The 27,458-nt window shown below is 41.6% G+C and overlaps 1 protein-coding gene across 1 annotated transcript in view; it reads right to left on the bottom strand.

Moving 5' to 3' along the window:
- Positions 1-27,458, bottom strand: part of mcf2l2 (MCF.2 cell line derived transforming sequence-like 2) — a 396,665-nt gene that overhangs the window by 12,344 nt on the left and 356,863 nt on the right. Inside the window, exons 28-29 of the mRNA XM_078563948.1 lie at positions 27,161-27,235; positions 13,246-13,326 (exon numbers count right to left, since the gene is read on the bottom strand). Coding sequence (XP_078420074.1) covers positions 13,246-13,326; positions 27,161-27,235 — 156 coding nt within the window. The remainder of the gene's footprint in view (positions 1-13,245; positions 13,327-27,160; positions 27,236-27,458) is intronic.

The following is a 27,458-nucleotide window of genomic DNA, read 5'->3' as shown; positions in this document are numbered from 1 at the left end:
ATAAGAATCAAGAAGTAATTGAAACAACGCTCCAATGTACTTTGGTACACTAAAGTTATGCCTGAGAACTAAGACTATTTAATTGGTCATTTATCTCATTGCTGTGGGAGCTTGCTGTGCACAAATTGATTGCCACATTTCTTACATTATAAAAATACATACGAACAAGGAACAGGAATAGGCCACTCGGTCCCTCAAGCCTGATCTGCTATTTAATAAGATCATGGCTGATCTGATAGTAACCTCAAACCTGCATTCCACCCACCCCCGATAACCTATCACCCTCTTGCTTACCAAGAATCTATCCATCCCTGCCTTAAAAATATTCAAAGACTCCGCTTCAACTGCCTTTTCAGGGAGAAAGCTCCAAAGACTCACGACACTCTGAGAGAAAAAATTTCGTCTCATCTTTGTTTTAAATGGGTGACCCCTTATTTTTAAACAATGACCCCTAGTTCTAGATTCTCCCACAAAAGGAAACATCCTCTCCACAGCCACCCTGTCAGGATCTTATATCTTTTAATCAAATCGCCTCTTACTCTTCTAAACTCCAGGGGATACAAGCCTAGCCTGTCCAACCTTTCCTCATAAGACAACCCACCCATTCCAGGTATTAGTCTGGTTAACCTTCTCTGAAATAGTTCCAACGTATTTGCATCCTTCCTTAAATAAGGTGACCAATACTGTACACAGTATTCCAGATGTGCTCTCACTAGTGCCCTGTACAACTGAAGCATAACCTACCTACGTTTGTATTCCATTCCCCTCACAATAAATGATAACATCCTATTAGCTTTCCTAACTACTTGCTGTACCTGCATAATAGCCTTTTGTGATTCATGCACTAAGGAACCTAGATCCCTCTGTATCTCAGAGCTTTGCAATCTCTCACCATTTGGATAACATGCTTCTCTTTTATTCTTCCTGCCAAAATGGACAATTTCACATTTTCCCCACATTATACTCCAGTCGCAGATTTTTGCCCACTCATTTAACCTATCTATATCTTTCTGTAGCCTCCTTAAGCCCTCTTCACAACTTACTTTCTTGCCAATCATTGTGTCATCAGCAAATTTGGAAACCATTCCTTCATCCAAGTCATTTACATAAAATTGTAAACAGTTGAAGTCCCAGCACTGATCTCTGTAGCACACCACTCGTTACATCTTGCCAACCTGGAAAAGACCCATTTATGCTTACTCTTTCCTTCCTGTTAGCCAGCCAATCTTCTATCCATGCCAATATGTTACCCCCATACCATGAACTTTTATTTTCCACTGTAAGCTTTGATGTGGCACTTTATCAAATGCTTTCTGAAAATCTAAGTATAGTACATCCACCAGTTTCCCTTTATCCACAGTACATGTTACTCCCTCAAAGAACCCCAATAAGTTGGTTTAACATGATTTCCCTTTCACAAAACCATGTTGATTCTGCTTGATTACGTTGAACTTATCCAAGCTATAGCTTCTTTAATAATAGCTTCTAATATTTTTCCTTTGACAGATGTTAAGCTAACTGGTTTGTAGTTTCTCGCTTTCTGTCTCCCTCCTTTTTTGAATAATGGAGTTACATTTGCTACATTATAACAGTGACTACACTTCAAGAAATTGAATTAGCTGTAAAGTGCTTTGGGATGTCCTAAGGTTGTGATAGGCACTGTATAAATGTAAGTTTTTTTTCCTTTCTTTATTTGTTATCAATGCAAACAACAGCTAAGTTTCTTTTCAGCAGCTCTATGCTATCCACATCCACTATTTGTCAAAGGTATCAAACAGATTAGTACCAGTCACAATAGGAAATTCTTGACCCCTATAAGAGGTCAAACTTTTTGTCAATACAGATTTGCTGCGTGAATATTTTAGACTCAGGATGGATAAATTGATCAGAAAGGCACATTTCACAGACAGTGATGAATTCTATAGTGTTAGAGGTACTATGGGTTAGGAGGGCAGCAATATTTATATTAACTCTGTTTTTCTCTCTACACTTGCTGCCAGAACTACTGAATATCTCTGGTATTTTCTGTTTCTCTTTTAGATTTGCAGCATTTTGCTTTTGTTGTAACAATATTTAAAGGGCTGAGACAGGCTCCAGCACCAGTGTCGCAAAACCTACTGTTACAAACCATTCCTTTTACTTCTTATTTCTTTTTCTCCTATCCACTGATTGAATACTTTGTGCTGTGGGTTTGTCATTTTAACCTCCTTACTCATTCAACACAAATACCCATGGGATTTCCTTTGGGGATTGTACTAAATCAATGTTATTTGATGCAGGAAGAGGGTGAAGAATTGAGAAACAAGGTAATGAAGGAGGCAAATAGGACCCATCGACCTGTACCCTCACTTCCGAATATACAGAACATGATCTTCTGACCTTTGGTTAACCCATGGAGTACAAAGAGTCATGGACTGTTTTCGTGTAGCTTTTCGTTCACCCTGTTTGCTTTTCAAACGGTAGAGGATTTCACTGACTCAATGTCCAACTCATTTGTGACCAATAGCACCTTATTACACACATCATTTTCTTAGAGGATGCCACAATCACTTCAATACTGGACCAGAAGATAGGCAAGTGTCTGGATGGATCATAGGAAATCAAGAATACTGTGTGCTTCCCCGAACCACCAGTTGACCACCATGGTCAAAAAGTCTACACTGCCATCAGAGTCTTCATAGAGTGCACTTTTGGGATTTGGAAGACATGCTTTAGGTGCCTGTATTGGGCAGGGGAAACCCTGCAATATAACCTAGCCAGTATCTCAAAGATTATGATGGTGCGGTGCATGTTGCGTGTCTTAGGCATGCAAAGAGCCCTCCTCTGAGGCCCCAGAGGTTGAAGAGGAAGTTGGCCCAGGGATTTAGAGAAGCAGAAGCACCATGAAGAGCATGCAGAGGACAGAACATGACAAGTTGCAAGAGACATTTATGACAATCTGATATAGACCAGATTTATAATGACTGACTTCTAATGACAGGAGAAGTGATTAGCGGCTCTAATCCTCTTGGAGCCCTTAGGGATCAAAGTAGCCCTTGTCTCAGTCCAACTCCTGAAAGGGACCTATTTCAGGCTGTGTCCCTTGTGCTGCTGAAATGGCAACTTGGTTCTTATTGTCATTTACCACATGACTGGAAAACAGGGGTTTCTCAATTCTGACACCTTGAGCTCTTTGTGGCAGCAGTTGAAACATCCATAGCAGAAGCTTAGAGTCTGTCCTGTGGGGGTCTGCACTGCAGATTGGTTTGGAGCTGCCATGTGCTTCAGAGTGAAGTGCCGTGCTGCACATACAAACAAATAGTCTTCCAATTGAACCTTCATTAGCTGTCCATTCTGGCAGATTGTACTCCATGAGGAGAGAGAGGAAACTGGGCCTGTATTCTCTAGAGTTTTGAAGAATGAGAGGTGATCTCATTGAAACTTACAAAATTCGTACAGATGTAGATAGGATGTTTCCCTTGGCTGGTGAGCCTAGACCATGGTGGACAGTCTCAGGATAAGGGGCAGGCTATTAAGACAGATAAGGAGAAATTTCTTCACTCAGAGGATGGAGAATCTTTGGAATTCTCTGCCCCAGAGGGCTGCAGAAGCTCAATCATTGAGCATGTTCAAGACAGAAATTGATAGATTTCTGGATACCAAAGACATCAAGAGATGTGGGGATAGTGGGGAAAAATGGTGTAGAGGTAGATGATCACCCATGATCTGTCTGAATGGCAGAGCAGGCTTGACGGGCTTGTTAAGAAGATACAATAATGTCTATAATGTTATTGGAAATTATTTTAAAATGGAGTTTAGTGGTGTTTGTGTGTATGTGTGCGTATGTGTGTTTGTCTTAATTGGATTAAAGCTAGCTGGTCTAGAGGTTTTGATGCATAGAAATGTGTGAAATGTTAATTAGGTAAACATGGGGGCAATTTGCATTTTTTCTTTAAACAAACTAGTGTAGCTTGGATTCAAAGAGAGGAGTGAAATATTACACCTAACCAGGTGAAGCTCAGAAACAGTGGGCAGGATATTCCACCCGTCGGGAGCGAAGTTGAAGTTTGGGCGCGTACAGGCGTGCCTCTGATCGGCGCCCCCAATCGGGGGCACGGTGCGATTTTACATGGGCTGGCCAATTAAGGCCCGCCCAATGTGACATCCGCACGGAAGCGCTATGTGCTCCCTGTGTGGGCGGGGGGGAAATCCCGAAACCTGAGAGTGCGCTCTTTCGCGCTTGCGCACGAAAGAACGCACTCATCTCCCTTAGGCTAAGTGCTGCCTCAGGGAGATCGGCTCTACTGTCAAAAGTCTTAAAAATAGAAAAAAAAAATCCCTGACATGTCCCCTCATGTGACACTGTCACATGAGTTGGGACATGTCCATAATTTAAAAAAAAAACTTTTAATTAAATTTTTAAAAACCTACATGAAACCTCATCCCATGGATGAAGTTTCATGCTTTTTCTAATTCCCACCAGGGCTCCTGGTCTGCCCGCCAACCTTAAGAATGAATGGGCAGGTCCATTAATTAGTTTAATTACTCTGTCAATGGCCTCAATTGGCTATTGACAGGTCGGCGGGTGCACAGTTGATTTTGCTGCGCCCCCGCCTACCTGAAAATTTAAATGGAGCATGGTGACGTCGGGAGTTCCACCTGACATCACCACGCATCATTCTACGTGTCGGCAAGCGGGCCCCGCCCCCTGCTCGCTGACGGGAAAATCCTGCCCAGTGAGTTTGTTTATTTTTCCCAAGGATTACTAATAAAGTAGGGATTATGAAAGGGCCTTATTTTTAGAAGGCGTAAAGTTCAAAAGACATAGTGATACAATGAAAATTTGCATTCAAAGAGGAAAATATGAATAAAGGAAGAGAAGGTTGCTGGTAAAAAGAGGAGGGATTCTAAGATCTAAAGCCTCCAGCCTGTAAGCCTCAAGCCGCTGTCTGCAAGGACCCAGAGCTGAAAGAAACTAGTTTTGAATGCGACTGTCCAGGGTGTGCTTTGCCAGGGGTCTGTTGAAATCTATGTGTTTACTCTTACCTTAACGGAAGTGTAACTAGGAGTCAGATTAATTAGGGGATTTTTGTAGTTATTATAGTGGTAATTTTTTGACATATGATTGTGCTTACAATCTTTCTTGTATTAATAAATGTTTAATTTAGTTTTATAAAACCTCTTGAGGCTCGGTGATCTTATTATAATTGAACTCAAAGTCTGCATCTCAAAACAAGCAAATTGCAAAAATTGGTTATGACAGTTGTTTCAAGTTTCTCTCTGGGATTTGAACAACTCAGCATTTACCATTGGCTGTGTCATAATTGGGCTGAAAGACCTAATTCTGCTCCTATTTCCTTTGTTCCTATACCTACACTTTAAGCACCCTTTTAAATGTAAGACACCCAAGATTTGAATCTCAAAGCCACACACCGAGGGACAGATATTATCTAACCCTCCAGCCAACATTGTCAGAATCCTCATCTTACATTTCCAGGTCCCCTTACCCACATGGGTACCGCCCCCCCTTCCCACCCCCTCTAGCGTGCTGTCTAATAAAAAACTTCCATGTGCGCAGGAGAGAGAGGGTTAACGATGGCTCATGTAACAAAGTGCAGGTAGGAAGTGAAACAGAGGAGCCTAGATGCTATTCATTTTCCTCCTCTGCTTGATTTTGGATTGGCACATCAAGGGGACAAAAAGAGAGACCAGAAAGGATTACTGAGGAACTGAATTAACACGTGACTTGCAATGGATGGAGTGACATCATGGTTTCATTAACTATTTCACTGTCACATTAAGTATCACAACATGTTTTGATCAATAGGTTGGCTTGCTCTTCTTACCTTGGGTGACCTTGCTAAATCACTAAAGTTCTTGCAGTGGTCAGTGGCCATGTGAAGGGTTGTAGGAGTAACACCACCAGGGCCAATTCTTTCCATTTTGCCTGCACTGTGCCCTTGGATAGTATCTTTACCTATGAGCGCAATAGCTGACTCCTTCCTTCTCCAAATCTCACAGGGAAAATTTATGTAGAAATTCTGTATCATCGAATTTTGTAGCTGCTGAACTTGAATTCATTTATTGTGTGTGGATACTCTCTTCTTCCTCCCTTCAGAACTCCTCTCGATGGCATTAACAGTTTTTAAGACTGCAACAATTGTTATTTCTCAAAGTCTTTTCCTTAGTGTTGAGTTGCCAATCACTGGCTGGTAAACTGCCTCCATTATGCTGAGTAAACTGACTCTAAGAAGGTCCCTTGGGTGAGGTTAGGTCTTCCGGGTGGGTAGATATCAGTGGGCAGCTGTCATTGAGGAAAAGTCCCACCAACCTATGTTGCTGTTTCTTTCGATCTGACAGCCTGTAGCTATATCAATGTTATTTTTGTTTGTTTTGCATGGAAACTATCTAATCAGAATGATTTATTAGACTATTTTCCAAGTAACACAATATCTATTTCCTTAACATCTTTTCCTATGTCTTCTACGCAACATACCTGATTTATGATACAAGTTTTAAGAAATTCTTTCCTTCTCTAATAATTTTAATTTGTAGAAATATTTAGAATGTTGTAAAAACCACAATAGAGATGGTTTTCTGAGTGCCTTCTGGTGTGGTTAGTGATGCAGGTGTGCCCTGAATCATGGGTATTCTAGGTGCCCTGTGGAGAGACTATTTGGCAGCTACATTTCAGTACAATAGCGTAGTGGGAACTTTATGCTGGAAGTACGCTTCTTCATTTTTTCCAAATAAATGAGGTATCCAAGGTTGCCAGCCTATGTTTTTGAATACAAAGTCATTTAAATGCTGCAAGTTTCAAGTGCTAAACTCAATTTTCGTATTTTAGGTGTGTATTTGTGCTTTTTACCCCCAGCCAACTCAGTGTTTGAAGGGGGTTTATATATGGGTGTAATTTTACGACAACGGGATTTTATGGTCCTGCCGAAGTCAGTGGAGTTTAGAATAGCTCGCTGTATTTTACAGCCCCATCCCCGCTGCAACAGGGCTGTAAAATTTCGGTCAATGGGTTTTGATGCACCTACCTAGGCTACGAAGCAGTTCCATGGATGTCCCTACTGGAATCTCTCTATATTTATGCTGTTGGATTATTGCTCAAAGCAAATATTTAATGGAATTTCTGTTGAATCAAGTGCTATGTAAAGGAGTCAATGTTTCAAAAATGATTTGCAGCTTTTTCTCTGAGGATGCAACAGATGAGCATTTACATGGGTCTGTGGATTTTATAAGGATGCTAGCAGAACATTAAACCCATACGGAGGTTCTGTGCAGCGTCTCTCAAATGTACAGCATATGGTTAGGTGGGTGGTGCAGTCCACTGGCTTGCTGTGAACCAACATCTGACAAGGTATTACATCATTGCAGTGCATCCTGGAGAAAGTGGCAGCTCTAGGAACATCTTGATATTTTTTCCCACTCTAAGCGAGATCGAGGTAAATAAGTCAATTCAATGTGGAAAGAATGAATGAAGCACTGCAGGTCTTGAGGGTAATCCCTGGGGTGTTGTAGTGCATGATTCAGTGACCGTAATGCCATTGAATGTCAAGGGGTGATAGTTAGATTCTCTTGGGAATTCAGCTCTTTTGTCCATTTTTGAGCCAAGGCTGTAATGAGGTCAGGAGCTGAATGACCCTCGTGGAACCCAAACTGGGCGTCAGTGAGCAGGTTATTGCTAAGCAAGTGCTGCTTGATTGCACTGTTGATGACCCCCTGCATTACTTTCGTGATGATCGAGAGTAGACTGATGGGACGGTAATTGGTCGGGTTCGATTTGTCCTGCTTTTTGGGTACAGGACATATCTGGGCAATTTTCCACATAGCCCGGTAGATGCCAATGTTGTAGCTGTACTGGAACAGCTTGGCTAGGGGCACGGCAAGTTCTGGAGCACAAGTCTTTAGTGCTATTGTCGGAATATTGTCTGGGCCCACAGCCTTTGCAGCATCCAGTGCCTTCAGCCGTTTCTTGGTACCACGTGGAGTGAATCGAATTGGCTGAAGACTGGTGTCTGTGATGCTGGGGACCTCTGGAGGAGGCCGGGATGGATCATCCACTCGGGACTTCTGGCTGAAGATTGTAGCAAATGCTTCAGCCTTATCTTATGCACTGATGTGCTGGGCTCCCCCATCATTGTGGATGGGGATTTTTGTGGAGCCTCCTCTTCCAGTGAGTTGTTTAATTGTCCACCACCATTTACGACTGGGTGTGGCAGGACTGCAGAGCTTAGATCTGATCCGTTAGTTGTGGAATCACATAACTCTATCACTTGCTGCTTATGCTGTTTGGCATGCAAATAGTCCTGTGTTATAGTTTCACCAGCTTGACACCTCATTTTTTGGTATGCCTGGTACTGCTCTTGGCATTCCTTCCTGCACTCTTCATTGTCAACCAGTTTGTCAAGCAGATTGCGAAGTACACAGGGAAGCAACTTGATAGGTCTAGAGGAAATTCAATTAACTCTCTCCTGGAGATTTAAGCATCTTTCTGCCAGTTTCAGTGAAGTAGCAGTTGATTGGACTGCTTTACTTCATAGCAGCAGCACTGAGAAGTAACCTGTACCTCTGTGCAGATGCCTTCAAATTTTAAAAAGTTGCTTTGTTTTGTATCATCCTAGGACTTAGCACCCTGCGAAGATTGCCGCCTCCATTCCAAGAAGTTTACACTCGCTGAGTGCAACAATATAAATCTCATGCTCCAGGTCCTCAGGTGGAGAAAAGAAAAAGTATTAAATTAGGGAAAGAAAAAGTTGTGCTATCTTTTGGAAATAGTTGCAATAAATCATTGGAATCACTGATGCAATGGCAGCTTTTGTTTGATTATCTTACAGAACAATAGGAACATATACTATGCTGATATTCAGGTTCATAATTATGATGTGATGACTAGCTACAAGTAGCAATGTGTTTACTTAGACCATAGAGAGTTTGGTCAGAGGAGGCTGCCATTTGATAGTTTAGACCTCAAACAAATATTGGTGTATACACCTGTCAAAGTGTTTTTAATGAATTTGGCTCTCAGCATCTAATAGCTCAAACTACTGGACTTGCTTTATGTTGTCATGGGTCTGAACTTCAAAGTTAGGAGTAACATCAGTAACTTCTGTAGCATCTTCCAGGACATGCACCATCGATCTTTTCTGGGATAGTAAAGTTATGGAGTACACAGCATACTACCACAATCCTGAAAATGATTAGCATGTACTACAGGGCATGAACTTTCTAGGCTGTCTCCTTCCAGGGCCTCACACCATTCTCAAGAACCACACGTCTCTGGAGGACCATGTTATGAAGCATGCAGCATACCATCACAATGGCCAAGACCCTTGCAGTAGGGTATTGGAGGGTGCCACCCAACTGGTACAGTGCATCTTCAGAAGGCTGATGGTGTGCTCAGTAGTGGCTTTGATCACCTCTATGCCCCTATCTGGGGTGCCCAGAGAGGGGTCAGTAGCCATGTCTTCAAGCAATATTCCTTGTCCCCTATGATCTAAGCATGCACTTTGGGGCTTGCAGTGAAGATCTGAGGCAGCATGGACTGGCGCAGGATGAAGGAGTCAAGCCAGCTGCCAGGAAAGCAAACACGCACATGGAGGAAGCTCCCATTTTGGTCACAGACCAGTTGGATGTTGAGCGAGTGGAAGCCCTTCCTATTGATGAAACTCACCGCAGTGGTGTGCAATTAAGGTCCACAGCTGATGCTTGGAAGGAACCAGAAACAAAGAAGCTCAAGGGGAAAGTGACTTTGACAGCTAGTGGCAGGGCATGGTGACCAGTGTTGCAGTGTGCAAGGTCTTTGGTGATGAGGCCTCAGATCTCTGGGGCCATCTGCCTGGCGAGTTGCAGTCTTCCGCAGCACTGGGTCTTGGCCATCTCCAGCTAGCTCCATCTACGGCAATGGATCCTGTGTTGAGGGTATGCCCTCTGTTGCCGTCCTGCCTCTCTTTCTTTTCCTGTCCCTCCTGCTGCTTGGGTCACTGTCTCTCCTGTGGGGGGTGTTGCCTCTTCTTGCCACCAGTCCCAAAATCTGACAGCCATGCTTCCATTGCCAATTGCAGCCTTCCTTTTCGACAGGTAGCTGTCCTACTGTGACTGGCGGCCTTTCCCCCTGCTCTTCTGCCCCACAATGTCAGGGAGGGTGAGGACTCCATTCAATGGCCAAGTGCTAAGTGCTCATTCTCCCTGCTACTTGTGTAGTGCCAAGCGCACTATCCAAATGTCAAGTCCTCCTCTCATAGGACTGGGGTGATGTGCTGGGATAGCCATGACTGACCTCCCATGCTGTACCCGCCTCACTTCCACTGGTCAGCAATAGACAGTTCTGAATCCCGTGTTCCCCCTTCAAAATTGAGCCTTCACCTTTAACAGCTTCACAAGTATTTTAGTTGGCCTCAATTGGGAGGTGAGCAGGATCGTTGTCTCGCCCTCCCCCTGCCCTGGTGAACATTGGGAATGACATCTGGGAATGGGAGCGACATTTCAAAACTGACATGTCAGCCAATGTATTTTTGGGAACACTCCCATCTCTGTTCCTGACCTAGAGGGGCCCATAAATTCAACCCAGGGTCTCAGAAATGCTTAAGGGCAGAGTGAAAACATAGGCCTGGAAGTTTGAGCATCTAAAATGTTGTCACACCTGAATTAATTTGCTTAAGGTGCACAAGATATTGGACCATAAGCCTCATCACCAAGCCAGTGAGTTGTGGACACAGGCAGCTCACCGGCAAAGGGCACTGAAAATTGGGTCAATGCAACATCAGCGGTTGCCCTCAGGTTAGCCCTTTGAGGGGAATGAGAAGGGGGAAAACTGGGAAGAGCTGATGGAGGGACAGGTGGTGGACGGTGGATGGCGATAGAGAATAGGAAGATTGGGATGATGTATAAAGGTCAGAATCAGGGTACAGAGGGCAAGGTCGGGATCATGAAGGGTGACTGAGGCTCCAACTGGGGAGATTAGTCAAGTACTCAAGGTCATCATTGGGGGCTAATTGATGCTGGATCGAGGTGGGGGAGAATTAGTCAAGGTCAGGCTTAGGAGAATGATCATGAAGAGTTGGATATCTGGGTGACTGTTTTGGTCTGTTGGGCCTCCTGCTGCTGACTATGTTCAAGTCAATCCAGTATTATAAGGGGCTTCAAACAGATATTAGTTTTTTTATCTGAATCTTCTAATTGCCTAATGCCAGTTTCATGCATGGGCACCGGGTACCTAATTTGTCTGCACCAATATGCCAGGTGGCACACTGCCAGCTTGTAATGAGGGTGCACAGAGAGTCTGACAGAGTAGAAGTTTGGAGGCCGCTTAGCATCCAATAAATGGGCACTGTCTATTTGAATTTCTAAGCCATACATTGCTATGTCAGGATACTTCAGCAAATTGTTCTTGATTTTGCGAAAAAGGGCCATTACAAAAAAGATATCAACAGGAGATGGTCAATCTGATTATTCAAAAATTACATTCAAAATAGTATGAACAGAATGCTTAGAGATAATTGGTAAAGGTCACATAAAAGGATATTTTGCCCTTGCGAGCTTGTACCCATTACATTACATTTTTCCTTATAATCTTTCACATACACAGGTACTCGAAATGGATTGACAAATTTAAATGCTAGAAAGATGCATGGAGATAACCATTTATCACCATGCAGTTTATAATGGGTGAGATTAGATAAAAATACACAAATTAGACAAAGTAGATAGAAGGATTTGTGGCAGGGGTAAGCAGCTGAGTATGTTAGGAAACGGACACTTATTGGGAAAGGTGCCTCCTGGCACATAATGGGAATTCATGGGAAACATCTGAAACACTAAGACTGTGCGCAGGAGGTAACTATATCAACTGAACATATTTAATACATACCATTAATATGCCATTAATACGCCATTAACGCACATCTGGTGAGGTTATTAAACTTATGTGGCATTACAGCTTTATCTGGTAACGTAGTTAGCATTAATGCAAGGCAGAACCTTTTGCAAGGCATCCTGAGGAACCAGTCTCAACATCTGGTGATTGCAGGAAACCACCTCTGGAGCACTCACTTCATTGATAGTGCTCGTTTGAACTATTGGCAAAGAACGGGTAGGCCCAAACCATTTAGATATTGTATCTGCAGAATGCACCTGTGCCTCAATGATACAAGGCAAGCTCCTTATATCTTAAAACAAGGTGAATTCCACCTTTTTGCAGAACCTTGACAGTGGGGTCAATATGCAAGATCATGGTCATCGTCAACCAATAAAAAAATGTTGGGACAATTTTCATTTGCCTGTCTTGTTTTTGCTGGAAGATAGCGTAACGGACAAACAAAAGTTTTTAAAAACATGTCCAGCCTAATGACTGCCTGAGGTCTGGCGGACTTAATTTTCAAGCTTGCCTGGGAATGGATGGCCAGTGTTCCTGCTTGAAAAAGTTGGGATTTATTTCACTATTTAGACTGGTGTCCCAAGCTCAATCAATGTAGGACCTTAATGCAATTACTGTGGGTCAATGGGTGAGAGATGTAAGGCACAAGCATCTCCTGTTGGCCCTTCATCTGAAGCAACCTAACCAGTCGTCCTTAAAGGGACCACTGCTGGCCACTCCAAAACTGTTTATTCCTTTACTTTTGTGAAGTCAGATAAAGAGCAGTACTGTTCCTCCTGGTTCAACATAAATATTCTGATCCACTGCTACTCCTGTATGGTTCCCACCTGAGGCTGAACAGTGGGTTTGATGTAGGAGCCAGCTGAATAACTTATAGCACCTGTCTGGCACTCATACACCACTGGCTGCATGTTAATGAGACCCAACCACCAAAATGTTACTGGTGTCTTGCTGCTGCAAACAAGCACACCAAATAAAAATTGTTCATATTACTTTTTGATCTGGGTCTTCTCTTCAGCATCTGTGAGTAACAGGCACTATGGGAGTATTAATGGTCGAATTAGGCAATTTGGAGTCTATTAAGCACATTGTAGACATTGCGCTTCTGTGTCTGTTATTATAAGGAAACTCTTTCGAGTTACCAACAGTCACAGATTGCAACTTCTTTCGAGTACAATCACAGTTCTTGGTTTTCCAGGAGTGGGACGTGAACCCACAACCCTCTGATTGGTCCCATATGTGTTTGGAATGGGCAAAATACAAAGCATAGAATAAAAAGGGGGGAAAAAAACATTGATTCTTGAAACAGTCCTCTCAAATCAACATTTTCAGTATTAAGAAAAAAAAAGACTAATCCAAAATATACATTCCTCGATCTGCTTTACCTGTCTGGGAAATCGATCTTTTTACATAACTGGTAGTGCTGTGACGCTTGCTTGCAATCATGAAAGGATCTGGCAGTGAATCTGCAAGAAGAGGTTGAATGTTTCTATTATTGTAAAGCTAATGTTCATTAAGGACTGCTGTAAAGAAAATAAGAATAATGAATAAACTCCAACTTTGGCACAAAGAAGCACTTCCTTGACAAAATATGGGCTGTGTGAGACAAATCCTTCATGTTATACATGCTAAATTACATCACCTTGTTACTGATAAGTAACAAAGTGGATATATGTGTTAATTTATTTAAATATTTTATATTTCACATGGTCCATTCTTTTGTAATTAACAACTTTTACATAAGAATAAAAGAATACTTAAGTTTCAAAAACTGGTCTCCAATTTTACTACTTAAAAGAGAAATAACAACCTATTTAGAACCATAGAACACTACAGCACAGAAAAACAGGCCATTCGGCCCCTCCAGTCTGTGCCGAAATATTATTCTGCTAGTCTCATTGACCTGCACCCAGTCCATAACCCTCCAGACCTCTCCCATCCATGTTTCTATCCAATTTATTCTTAAAACTTAAGAGTGAGCCTGCATTTACCACGTCAGATGGTAGCTCGTTCCACACTCCCACCACTCTCTGAGTGAAGAAGTTCCCCCTAATGTTCCCCCTAAACCTTTCCCCTTTCACCCTAAAGCCATGTCCTCTCGTGTTTATCTCTCCTAATCTAAGTGGAAAGAGCCTACTCGCATTTACTCTGTCTATACCCCTCATAATTTTGTAAACTTCTATCAAATCTCCCCTCATTCTTCTACGCTCCAAGGAATGAAGTCCTAACCTGTTTAATCTTTCCCTGTAACTCAACTCCTTAAGACCCGGCAACATCCTAGTAAATCTTCTCTGCACTCTTTCAATCTTACTGATATCCTTCCTGTAGTTAGGCGACCAGAACTGCACACAATACTCCAAAGTTGGCCTCACCAATGTCTTATACAACCTCACCATAACATCCCAACTCCTATACTCAATACTTTGATTTATGAAGGCCAGTATGCCAAAAGCTTTCTTTACAACCCTGTCTACCTGTGACGCCACTTTCAGGGAATTATGTATCTGAACTCCCAGATCCCTTTGTTCCTCTGCACTCCTCAGTGCCCTACCATTTACTGTGTATGTCCTACCTTGGTTTGTCCTTCCAAAATGCAACACCTCACACTTTTCTGCATTAAATTCCATCTGCCATTTTCTGGCCCATTTTTCCAGTTGGTCCAGATCCCTCTGCAAGCTTTGAAAGCCTTCCTCGCTGTCCACAATGCCTCCAATCTTAATGTCATCAGCAAACTTGCTGATCCAATTTACCACATTATCATCCAGATCATTGATATAGACAACAAACAACAATGGTCCCAGCACAGATCCCTGAGGCACACCACTAGTCACAGGCCTCCAGTCTGAGAAGCAATCATCCACTACCACTCTCTGTCTTCTCTCACACAGCCAATTTCGAATCCAGTTTACAACCTCTCCATGGATACCAAGTGTCTGAACCTTCTGAACTAACCTCCCATGTGGGACCTTGTCAAAGGCCTTACTAAAGACCATGTAGACAACATCCACAGCCTTTCCTTCATCTACTTTCTTGGTAACCTCCTCGAAAAACTCTACAATGTTCATTAAACACGACCTACCACGCACAAAGCCATGCTGACTATCCTTAATCAGCCCTTGGCTGTCCAAATAATTATATATCCGATCTCTCAGAACACCTTCCAATAATTTACCTACTACTGATGTCAGGCTCACTGGCCTGTAATTACCTGGTTTACTTTTGGAGCCTTTTTTAAACAACGGAACAACATGAGCTACCCTCCAATCCTCCGGCACCTCACCCGTGGCTAAGGACATTTTAAATATTTCTGCCAGGGCCCCTGCAATTTCTACACTAGTCTCCCTCAAGGTCCGAGGGAATATCATGTCAGGCCGGGGGGATTTATCTACCTTTATTCGCTGTAAGGCAGCAAGCACCTCCTCCTCTTTAATCTCTATATGTTCCATGACACTATTGCTTGTTTCCCTTCCTTCCTTATACACCATGCCAGTTTCCTGAGTAAATACTGATGCAAAAAAACTGTTTAAGATCTCCCCCATCTCGTGAGGCTCCACACATAGACGACCACTCTGATCTTCAAGGGGACCAATTGTGTCCCTTACTATCCTTTTACTCTTAATGTACTTGTAGAAACCCTTCGGGTTTACCTTCACATTATCTGCCAAAGCAACCTCATGTCTTCTTTTTGCCTTCCTGATTTCCTTCTTTAGTATTTTCTTACATTTTCCATACTCTACAAGTACTCATTTGCTCCTTGTTGCCTATACCTGCTATACACCTCTCTCTTCTTCTTAACCAGATCGCCAATATCCCTTGAAAACCAAGGTTCCCTACGCCTGTTAACTTTGCCTTTAATCCTGACAGGAACATGCAAACTCTGCACTTTCAAAATTTCGCCTTTGAATGCCTTCCACTTACTGAACACATCCTTGCCAGAAAACAACTTATCCCAATCCACTCTTCCTAGATCCTTTCTCATTTCCACAAAATTGGCCTTTCTCCAATTTAGAATCTCAACTCAAGGACCAGACCTATCCTTATCCATAATTAACTTAAAACTAATGACATTGTGGTCACTGGACCCAAAATGTTCGTCTACACATACTTCTGTCACCTGACCTGTCTTTTTCCCCAATAGGAGATCAAGTATTGCATCCTCTCTCATTGGTACCTCTATATATTGATTTAGAAAACTTTCCTGAACACATTTGACAAACTCCAAGCCATCCAGCCCTTTTACAGTATGGGAGTCCCAGTCAATATGTGGAAAGTTAAAATCTCCTACTATCACAGCTTTCTGTTTCTTACATCGGTCTGCTACCTCTCTACAGATTTGCTCCTCCAATTCTCTCTGACTATTGGGCGGTCTATAATACAACCCTATTAGTGTGGTCACACCTTTCCCGTTCCTCAGCTCCACCCATATGGCCTCTGTAGACGAGCCCTCCGGGCTGTCCCGTCTACACACAACTGTGATATTTTCCCTGACTAGTAATGCCACTCCTCCCCCTTTCATTCCTCCCCCTCTATCACGTCTGAAACAACGGAACCCCGGAACATTGAGCTGCCAGTCCTGCCCCTCCTGCAACCAAGTCTCACTAATAGCAATAATGTCGTAATCCCACGTGCCAATCCACGCCCTAAGCTCATCTGCCTTTCCGACAATACTCCTTGCATTGAAATAGATGCACCTGAGAACATTTCTATCACATACAAACCTTTGATTTCTGTCTATACATGCATTCCTCGCTTGACCTTTATCCTCCTCCACCTCACTATCTGCTCTAACACTCTGGTTCCCCTCCCCCTGCAAATCTAGTTTAAACCCCCCGGAGCAGCACTAGTAAACCTACCCGCAAGGATGTTAGTCCCCCTCCAGTTCAGGTGCAAACCGTCCCGTCGGAACAGGTTCCACCTTCCCTGGAACAGAGCCCAATTGTCCAGAAACATGAAGCCCTCCCTCCTGCACCATCTCCTTAGCCACGTATTTAGCTGCATTATCTTCCTATTTCTCAAGGTTCCCGTCCTGACTGTAGCCCAAGTTGTTTAATCAGTTATTGCTTATTATACCCCTGCAATTCAGGAGACCATTGTTATTATACTAGGTTTCAGAAATTAATAATCCCACTTTATAATATTTGATAATGAAATAAGTTTCAAACTGTTATTGGGTATCATAAAGGATCAGTGGTTGGGGTGACTCTTAAAGTCAAAGCTTGTTTGTATTTCAGATTGATCTACTAATCCCTCAACCAGTGTAATACAATAATAATGAGTAGAATTTATAAATTGGTTCTGGATGTATTTTGTCTGATGTGAGGGAATTAGCCCAAAGGAGTTCATGAAATCCAATTCATTGGCACAGTAAAGCTGCTAAAATACATAATATCTGTAGAGAAATATTGAAAAAAGGGGTGACAAAGTGATGGGCTCTTGCACATATTAGGAAAAAGTCCTTTTAAAATTTAGAGTGTAGTGTCAGAGGTAAGAACCTGATTATATTTGGGGCTGTGAATAGCTGTTCTTTCTGATAGTGACAGAAAATGCAGGTTGTGTAGTAAAAGTAACATTAACACTATATTAACGCACAATTAATATGCTACTAGATAAAACATAGGTGCAGAAAACACGTCTTTCTGCAAACATTTCTGTTAATGTAAACACTAAAAGTACATATGGGTTTGGACCTCCAGCCACATAACTTACAATTTTATTGCATTATTCTTGCAGACTATCACTTAAAGAAGTAAGTAAAGTGAAACAATATCAGTCATTATACTAATCACTGTTCTCTTCACTTGATCACTGAGGTCATTTTTCACTCATTTTCTTATTTGTTCAACTAGAGTTTTCTGTGCATGTTTTGCAAAATATTTCTGGCTTCACTTTCACATTTTATTTATTGACCTCTTTGCCCGTCCCTCCACCTCGGGTTGGAAAACAAACAAGAAAGAAATTTTCCGAAATTTTTGGTGATACAACTGTTAAGGCAACATCTAGAAGGTGAGCAAGAGTCATCCAAGGTAATTGACCCTCCAGATTTATTTTTTGGAAGATTGCAAATGAAAATGTTCAGCACCAACAAGTGGCTAAAAATGCATCCAAAACATTTAAAGCGCACATTTGGGGCTGAATTTTTATCTGGGTGCGTAAAATTGCTGTGTGTGGTCGGGGCTGGCAGGAACCTGGAGGGAGCTCCGTTCCTTAAATTTCACCCTAAAAACTCACCGGTGGGGGAGTGTGAAATTCTGGCCTTGATTTTCACATATGGATGGGGTGTGCAGTTTTTGAGCCGTGAAAACGCGCAGATTGGGTTTTCCTGAGCCCAGAGGAAGATTCTGCTCCAGTTCTTAAAAAAAAAATGCAAAAATGTGATGGTTCTATTCTTATTTTTTGGAAAAAGTTCTTCCTCCAGTTTAACTGCTGACCTTAACTGCTGTTGCCATGCTTACTCCTTCAGCTCTGAGGGCGAGCTGTGAAGTTCAAACTGGCTACAGTCATTATCAATGCAGCTCCATGGTTATTCAACAGAACATGCACAGGAATTCCCACTTGAAGTTTGGCTGTAAATACAGTATGTAATATGGGGGTGGGGGGGGGGGGGGGGGGGTGTGTGTGTGTGGATTGGACTCCAATATTTTACTGCAAAAACTTCTGAATTCAGTTTATCTGTCTGATCGCATGATGCATTGTGAATCAAAACTGTGAAAGAGAGACTATAAATATTCTAAATACTTAAAAAATGTAGTCTGGAACAGTATCACAAACATCTAATACACAATCACAAATACCTGACACAGTCACAAACACCCGAAGCACAATCACAACCATGCTACAGTCAACTCTTATTACACGGTTATGGCACACAATGAAATGAAGAGCTTCCCCTGAAATAAGAATAGACAAGCTCTTTGTTTAACAAACTACATTGCAGCATGCACTTCCCCACACCAAATGCAGCTGTACCTTCAAACCCCAGTGGTGTTGGGTCACTCTTTATTTCATATCTCTTAGCTTTAACATCTGGCCCAGAAAGTGATCCTGTTGCAGAGGCATGAAAACATATTAAGAACAGCCTGAGATAATATCGCCATAATTCATTCTTTTATTATCTATTCCTTATAACAAATAGACCAGCACAGATTTAGTTAATATAAGTGGCAGCATTGCCTGATCTATAACCTGGAACTAAGAAAGGTAATTGAACAAAATTCAGTACATTGTGCTTGATGTTTATATGACTGATGTTTATTCCTCAGAGATGTTTTAGCTAAGACATTGATTAGTGGTAGAATGCTTCTTGTTATTAATAAACAGCTGAAAAGGCAAATATTTTAATGTGAGCCACATGAGCAGAAGCATATGATCTGCTGTAAACAAGAATTCTCTTTTGAGTTCATGCACTGCTATGGCCCATACCATCATTGAACTGTTATTGCTTAAAAGAGACACCTTAGTGAGGAAAAGGTTCAAAGTACCCCATCTGAAAAAAAAAATTATGCTAGAATTCTGAAAAGCCTCTCGGATGAAAGTCAGAATTTTTTCTTCCTGTTTTTCATTTCCAATTTTTGTTTGTTTATGTTTATTTCCACTATTACTTTTCTTACTTGATGCCCAATGCACCAAATCAAATGAATTGCAAATCTCTGACACAACTTCTGACGCCACATAGATCAGGAAATCTAGCACAATGAGGATGGCACCTGCATGATGCATCTAGGGATGGGAAATGGACCTTAGGGTTCATCTACATAAATATTAGTGAGTTACTGTGTTGGTTCACAGGTAATTCCTTGGAGGGGTTTGGGAGATGAGTGGAAAATGGGCGATCACAGGCCAGCAGTAATGCTGTAGAGGCAGGAGGAGCACTCCTGCTCATCTTGGCTCCCCAGTAAGGGAAGTTAAAAAAAAAGAAACTTTCCACTCTTCGGTTCCTTCCAGTGCTCTCCTTAGGACTGCTGGCTAGGCTCTGTAAACCCAGAAAAACTGAGCCAGTATATACCAAATTTAGCATCAAGATCCTAAAACAATCCCTGCTGAACATATTCAAGATGCCCAATGCCCGTTTTAGGTGGGCGCTCTTGGAACTTCGGGAAAGGGATCAGGTGTAAGGAATCATGTTTGGAAATTAGTCCACTGAACTCCTATATTTAAGCCAGAAATAGGGAATAATGAGGTTTAATTTCTCCTATAGGTTGACTGGAAGAAAGTGAAAGATCTAGTGAGGGTGCATTCATTTTTAATTGTCTTTTCACCTCATTTTCTTATTTTAAAACCCCCTCCCCTTCATGGGACTTTTTTCCATATGTAACCAATTACAATTGGAATTCAGAATAATAGTGTTCCATTTCCAGAAAGATGCATATCTAGGTTACCAGGCTGTACTACTTAAAGTTTTACAATATGACTGGTCAGTAGCCACAGGACTATTTAAATTAAATCTTAGACCCAGCTGACATCTATGCTACCCAGGGACCAAGTTTCATCAATACCAACTAGATCGCCTTAAGGAGTGAGACAAAAATGGTTAAGGATGTCCCTTTCCATACTGGTCAAGCAAGCTTTCTAGCAGGTCAATCCTTGAACAGTGTCCGTGGATATAAGAATGGATAGCATCAATCTTGTGTGTTTAGCAGAATCAAACAACAGTCTGTGTATATAGAGTAGGAGTCAAATGCAATTGAAGTCACATGAACCCAACGGTAGATGGTACATGTAAGGTTTTAACCTTGTGATCACGGCTATGTTTCTGGATGAATCAGGTGAGACTAAGGATAAATGTCACAGCACTCTTTCATAAGATCATAAGCAATAGAAGCAGGAGTAGGCCATTTGGCTCATAGAGCCTGCTCTGCCATTTGTTAAGATCATGGCTGATCTGATTATGGCCTTAATTCCACTTTCCTCTCTGTTCCACATAACCTTTGACTCCATTGTCAATCAAAATCGGTCTAACTCTTGAGTATATTCAAAGACTCAGCCTCCATTGTTCTCTGTGGAAGAAAATTACAAAGGCTAATGACCCTTTGAGAAAAAAAGCCCCTCCTCATCTCTGTCTTAAATGGGAGACCTCTTATCTGTAAATTGTGTTCCCTAGTTCTAGATTCCCCCACAAGAGGAAACATTCTCTTAGCATCTACCTTACCAAGGCCCCTCAGAATCTTATATTTTTCAATATGATCACCTCCCATTCTTCCAAACTCCAATGGGTGTAGGCCCAACCTATTCAACCTTTCCTCATAAGACAACACCTTCATCCCAAAAATCAACCTAGTGAACCTTCTCTGAACTGCTTCCAATGCAAGGATATTCCTCCTTAAGGAGACCGAAACTGTACACAGTACTCCAGGTGTGGTTTCACCAATGCCCTGTACAGTTGTGGCAAGACTACTTTTATACTCCACCTCCATAAGACCATAAGACATAGGAGCATAAATTAGGCCATTCGGCCCATCAAGTCTGCTCCGCCATTCAATCATGGCTGATAAGTTTCTCAGCCCCATTCTCCCCGTAACCTTTGATCCCCTTACCAATCAAGAAGCTATCTATCTCAGTCTTAATACACTCAATGACCTGGCCTCCACGGTCTTCTGTGGCAATGAATTCCATAGATTCACCACTCTCTGGCTAAAGAAATTTCTCCTCATCTCTGTTCTAAAAGGTCTTCCGTTTACTCTGAGGCTGTGCCCTCGGGTCCTAGTCTGTTCTACTAATGGAAACATCTTCCCCACCTCCACTCTATCCAGGCCTTTCAGTATTCTGTAAGTTTCAATCAGATCCCCCCTCATCCTTTTAAACTCCATCGAGTATAGACCCAGAGTCCTCAAACATTGCTCATATGTTAAGCCTTTCATTCCTGGGATCATTCTCATGAACCTCCTCTGGACCCTCTCCAGGGCCAGAACATCCTTCCTGAGATACGGGGCCCAAAATTGCTCACAATATTCTAAATGTGGTCTGACCAGAGCCTTATAAAACCTCAGCAGCACATCCCTGCTTTTATATTCTAGTGATATTGAAATAAATGCCAACATTGCATTTGCCTTCCTAACTACTGACTCAACCTGCAAGTTAACCTTAAGAGAATCCTGGACTAGGACTCCCAAGTCCCTTTGTACTCCAGATTTCTGAATTCTCTCCCCATTTAGAAAATAATCTATGCCTCTATTCTTCCTACCAAAGTGCATGACCTCACACTTCCCCATGTTGTATTCCATCTGCCACTTCTTTGCCCATTCTTCTAACCTGTTCAAATCCTTCTGCAGTCTCCCCGCCTCCTCAATACTACCTGTCCCTCCACCTATCTTTGTATCATCTGCAAACTTAGCCAAGATGCCCTCAGTTCCTTCATCTAGATCATTAATGTATAAAGTGAAAAGTTGTGGTCCCAACACTGACCCCTGCAGAACTCCACCGTCCGCCATTCTGAGAAGGACCCCCTTATCCCCACTCTCTGCCTCCTGCCAGACAGCCAATCTTCTATCCATGCTAATACCTTGCTTCTAACGCCATGGGGTCTTATCTTACTGAGCAGCCTCCTGTGCGGCACCTTGTCAAAGGCCTTCTGGAAGTCCAAGTAGGTAACATTTCATTGGCTGTCCTTTGTCTAACCTACTTGTTACCTCCTCAAAGAATTCTAACAGATTTGTCAGGCATGACGTCCCCTTGATGAAACCATGCTGATTTTGCCCTATTTTACCATGCACTTCCAAGTATTCTGAAATCTCATCCTTAATAATGGATTCTAAAATCTTACCAACGACCGAGGTCAGGCTAATCGGCCTGTAATTTCCCGTTTTTTGCCTCACTCCCTTCTTAAACAGGGGGGTTACATTAGCGATTTTCCAGTCCTCTGGACCCTCCCTGACTCAAGTTATTCCTGAAAGATCACCACTAATGCCTCCACTATCTCTTCAGCTATTTCCTTCAGAACTCTGGGGTGTATTCCATCTGATCCAGGTGATTTATCCACCTTCAGACCTTTCAGTTTTCCTAGCACCTTCTCCTTGGTAATGGCCACCATACTCACCTCCCTTGCAATAAAGATCAACATTCTATTTGCCTTCTTAATTACTTGCTGTAACTACATTTTAACTCTTTGTGATTCATGTACAAGGACACCTAGATCCCTCTGAACTGCTGCATTCTGCAGTCTCTCTATTTAAATAATATTCTGCTTTCCTATTTTCCTGCAAAAGTGGACAGTCTCACAATTTCCCACAATATACTTCCTCTACCAAATTTTTGCCTACTCACTTAATCTATCTGCATCCCTTTGCAGACTCTTTGTGTCCTTCTCATGACTTACTTTCCGACCTATCTTTGTATTATCAGCAAATTTGGCTAGAGTACCGTTATTCCCATCATACATATCATTGATATATCATGATTTCCATCATACACATCATTGATAAGTAGTTGGAGCCCCAGGAACGATCCCTGCGGCACTCCACGAGTTACAGTTTACCAACCTGAAAATGATCCACTTATCCCAACTCTCTGCTTTCTGTTAGTTAGCCAATCCTCTATCCATGCTAATATATGAGCTCTTACCTTGAGCAGTAACCATTTATATGGCACCTTTTCAAATCCCTTTTGGAAATCCAAATACACTACATCTACTATTTCCCTTTATCCACCCTGTTTGTTACATCCTCAAAGAACTCTAACGAATTTGTCAAACACAATTTCTCTTTCATAAAAACATGTTAACTCTGCCTGATTTTATTATTATTTTCTAAATGTACTGTTACTATCTCCTTAATAAGGAAACCTCTCACTTTCCCAATGACAGATGTTTAAACTAACTAGCCTATATTTTCCTGCTCTCTGTCTCCCTCCTTTCTTGGACAGCGATGTTACATTTGTGGTTTTCCAATCTGCTGGGACTTTGCAGAATCTAAGGAATTTTGGAAGCTTACAACCAATGCATCCATTATCTCTGCACCCACTTCCTTTAAGACCCAAGGATGCAGGCCTATGGGTCCAGGAGATTTGTCAGCCTTTAGTCCCATTTGTTTTCCTGCTCCTTTTTCTCTAATGATTCTGATTGTTTTAAATAACAACTGTGCCACATAAGTGCCAGGCAATGACCATCTCCAACAAGAGAGAATGTAACCATCTTCCACTATCAATAACCTGTAGGTTATCATTTACCAGAAACTGAACTGGACTAGCCATATAAATACTGTGGCTACAAGAGCAGGTCAGAGGCTAGGAATTCTGTGGAGAGTAACTCACCTCCTGACTCCCCAAAGCCTGTCCACCATCTATAAGGCACAAGTTAGGAGTGCGATGGAATACTCTCCACCTACTTGGATGAGTGCAGCTCCCACAACACTCAAGAAATTCAACACCATCCAGGAAAAAGCAGCCTGCTTGATTTTGGCATCCCATCTACCACTGATACACAGTGGCAGCAGTGTGTACCATCTACAAGATGCACTGCAGCAACCCACCAAGGCTCCTTCAACAGCACCTTCCAAACTACCAACCTCTACCATCTAGCAGGCAAGAGCAGCAGATGCGTGGGGATATCACCACCTGTGAGTTCCCCTTCGAACCACACACCATTCTGACATGGAACTATATCACTGTACCTACACCACATGGACCGCAGCAGTTCAAGTAGGTGGCTCACCACCCACTTCTCAAGGCAAATTAGGGATGGGCAATAAATGCTGGCCTAGCCAGAGAGGCCCACATCCCTATGAACAAATTTTTTAAAATTCCTCCCTCTCTTTTGCCCCCTGGTTTTCTACCATTCTTGGGATGCTTTTTGTGTGAAGATACAATGAAGACAGATACAAAATATTTGATCAAAATCTTGGCTATTTCCTTGTTTCCCATTATCACTTCCCCAGTCTCACTCTCTAATATTCACTTTAGCTACTCTTTTCCTTTCTAAATACTTGTAGACGCTTTTATGGTCTGTTTTTATATTTCTTGTTAGTTTCTCCCATTTCTTGCTCTTTATTTATTTTGTCATCCTTTGCATTTTTAAAAAGGTTTCTCAATATTCTGGCCAACAACTAATCTTTGCAGCATTGTACACCTTTTCTTTCAATTCCTTAATTAGTGACAGGTGGTGCACCCTTCTCGTAGAGTCTTTCTTTCTCAGTGGAATATATCTTTGTTGAGATTTATGAAATGTCTCCTTAAATGCCTGTCACTTCTTCTCTACCATCTCACCGTTTAACCTATTTTCCCAATTCACTTTCACCATCTCTGTCTTCATGCCCTTGTAATTGCCTTTATTTAAGTTTAAGGCACTAGTTTCAGACCAAAATTTCTCACCCTCAAACTCAATATGAAATTTTATCATGTTATGATCACTCTTACCTAGAGGGTCCTTTACTACTAAGTCATTAATTAATTCTGTCTCATTATACATTTCCAGGTCTAAAATAGCCTGTTCCCTGGTTGGTTCCAGAATGTATTATTCTAAGAAACTGTCCCAAATACACTCTATGAACTCATTCCTTAGACAATTTGATTTGTCCAATCTTTATGAAAATTTAAATCTCCCATCATTACTGCAGTCTCTTTCTTACAAGCCCCCATTATTTCTTGTTTTATACTCCATCCTAGAATGTAGTTACTAGCACTCCCACCATTGATTTCTTTCCTTTGCTATTTCTTATCTTTTATTTCTTCAGTGTTTTACCCGAGCCATGACCAGAGTTGTATGCTATTATTTGCGTGTGGTCTACGTTTCTATGTTGTCTCGCAGCTCAGTTCAGAAGAAATAAAAGGCCACATCACATATCAGCAGATTGCATGTCAAAATTTGCATACCACATAACCATACAGCTGTGGCATAAATGGATATGCTAACAGCGCTGTGGGTTTACCTACACCATATGGGCTGCAGCAGTTCAAGAAGGCAGCTCAAGGGCAATTAGGGATGAGTAATAAATACTGGCCTAGCTAGTGATGCCGACATCCTGTGAAAGAATTTTTTTTAAAGTGTCACAAATCTCTGGTGAATATATCACTGAAATAGTAACCAAATTTAATTACAATTTAAATTCACATTATGATTATCTTTCAGTAAACAGTCACTATGCAATTATACAGTATAGAATGAAATAAGCTGATAACTGCAATTATATAAGTGAAAGAGTAAGGAATCAGCTGGTTACAAAGAAAATCGCTGATAATGCAACATTTAAGCACAGCTTATACTGAGAACACTAACATGAATTCAGATTAATAGATAATTCAGATTTGAAGCTCCATACATAAAGATTGTACTGAATTAGCTGATCTAAGCCAAGTGACAAGCTGGAGTTCCACAATTAGTTTCAGAGGAGAGTGAAAAACCTGCTGGCAATCTCTGTCTAGGCTCACACAGAAGAATGACCACTTGGTTTAGGTACTAGATGTCTGCTAGTATCTGCGGAACTGTACCTGAGCAAGAGTCAGCACTTTTAGGATGGCAGGTCAAAGAAGGGAAGAAAACAGGAAAGTGCAACTAAATCTTAAATGACTGCAGAGTGCAGTTTAATTAATAATGCAACCTGAGCCATACTGGATTAATTCCAAATGAACTCAACATTAGTCTGATTTATGCCATGTTAATAAAGGTTTCGGATTCTTCCTTTTCTCAGGAAATTCCCCCTATAAAGTGATATATGGATACCTAATTTCAATTTATGAAGACATAATTGCAGCATTTTTTGTGTAATATTGGGAAAATGGACACTTTATCAAAGGCCTTTATCTTGGCTTTTTCATATCTATTTTCATTTTTTTTCTTCTATGTATATCACTGTGCACTTGGCTCCAATTTCAAAGATGGCACATTCATAGAATGGTTACAACACAGAAGGAGGCAATTTGGCCTTTCAAGTCTGTGCTGGCTAATATTCTGGACTGTGGTTCAGGATAACATAACTGACAGCATTTTTCTGTCACCAAGAAGTGAGAAGCCAGACTCAGTTGGGGTGAGACGCATGATAACGATTTCCCTCACAATATGGTTATCTGCTGCTCATCCACCATCCCAGTTAACAGTAAAATTACCAATTGTATCAGCTGGATTGGAACGGCAGAGACTAGAATATGATCCTCAAACTTCTGGTCTGCTCAAGGTGATATCTTACTAATTGTAATATGGATTTATTAAGACAGCTTTCTCCTGTATAAATGTGATTGCAAATCAAAATCAAGCAAGGAGTTTTGAAGTTTTCTTCTGTGATATATGCAGGACTTTAGAAGTGCAACATCCCTTGTTGTTATAATTGAATTTAGTCAAAACTGGGAATAGACCATAATGGAATGGTAATTATAATGTACCTTTACTTCGTGAAGCACTGACAGAGGAAGCTAAGGAAATGCGGCGAATTACAGTTGGCTCCTTAGACTGTGATTCTGGGAATACAGAAAATCAGTGCATGCAAAAGTTAGAAAAGCGACCATTAAGAGCATCAGGAAAGTAATGGACAAACACTGGTCGGATCCAGTACATAAAAACAGAATGCTCTGCTTGTACTCCTTTCTACAATTGATTTACAAATTCTTCAAAACATTTTTATTTCTCCCGTGTATACAGTTAGTATATTTTGTGGCTTCTTCTTCCTTCCACTTGAAATCT

This window comes from Cetorhinus maximus, chromosome 19 (assembly GCF_964194155.1).
Source record: "Cetorhinus maximus chromosome 19, sCetMax3.hap1.1, whole genome shotgun sequence".
NCBI classification, from domain to species: Eukaryota; Metazoa; Chordata; class Chondrichthyes; order Lamniformes; family Cetorhinidae; genus Cetorhinus; species Cetorhinus maximus.
Note: the sequence above shows the minus strand (reverse complement) of the source record. Positions and strands in the feature narration are given on the sequence as shown.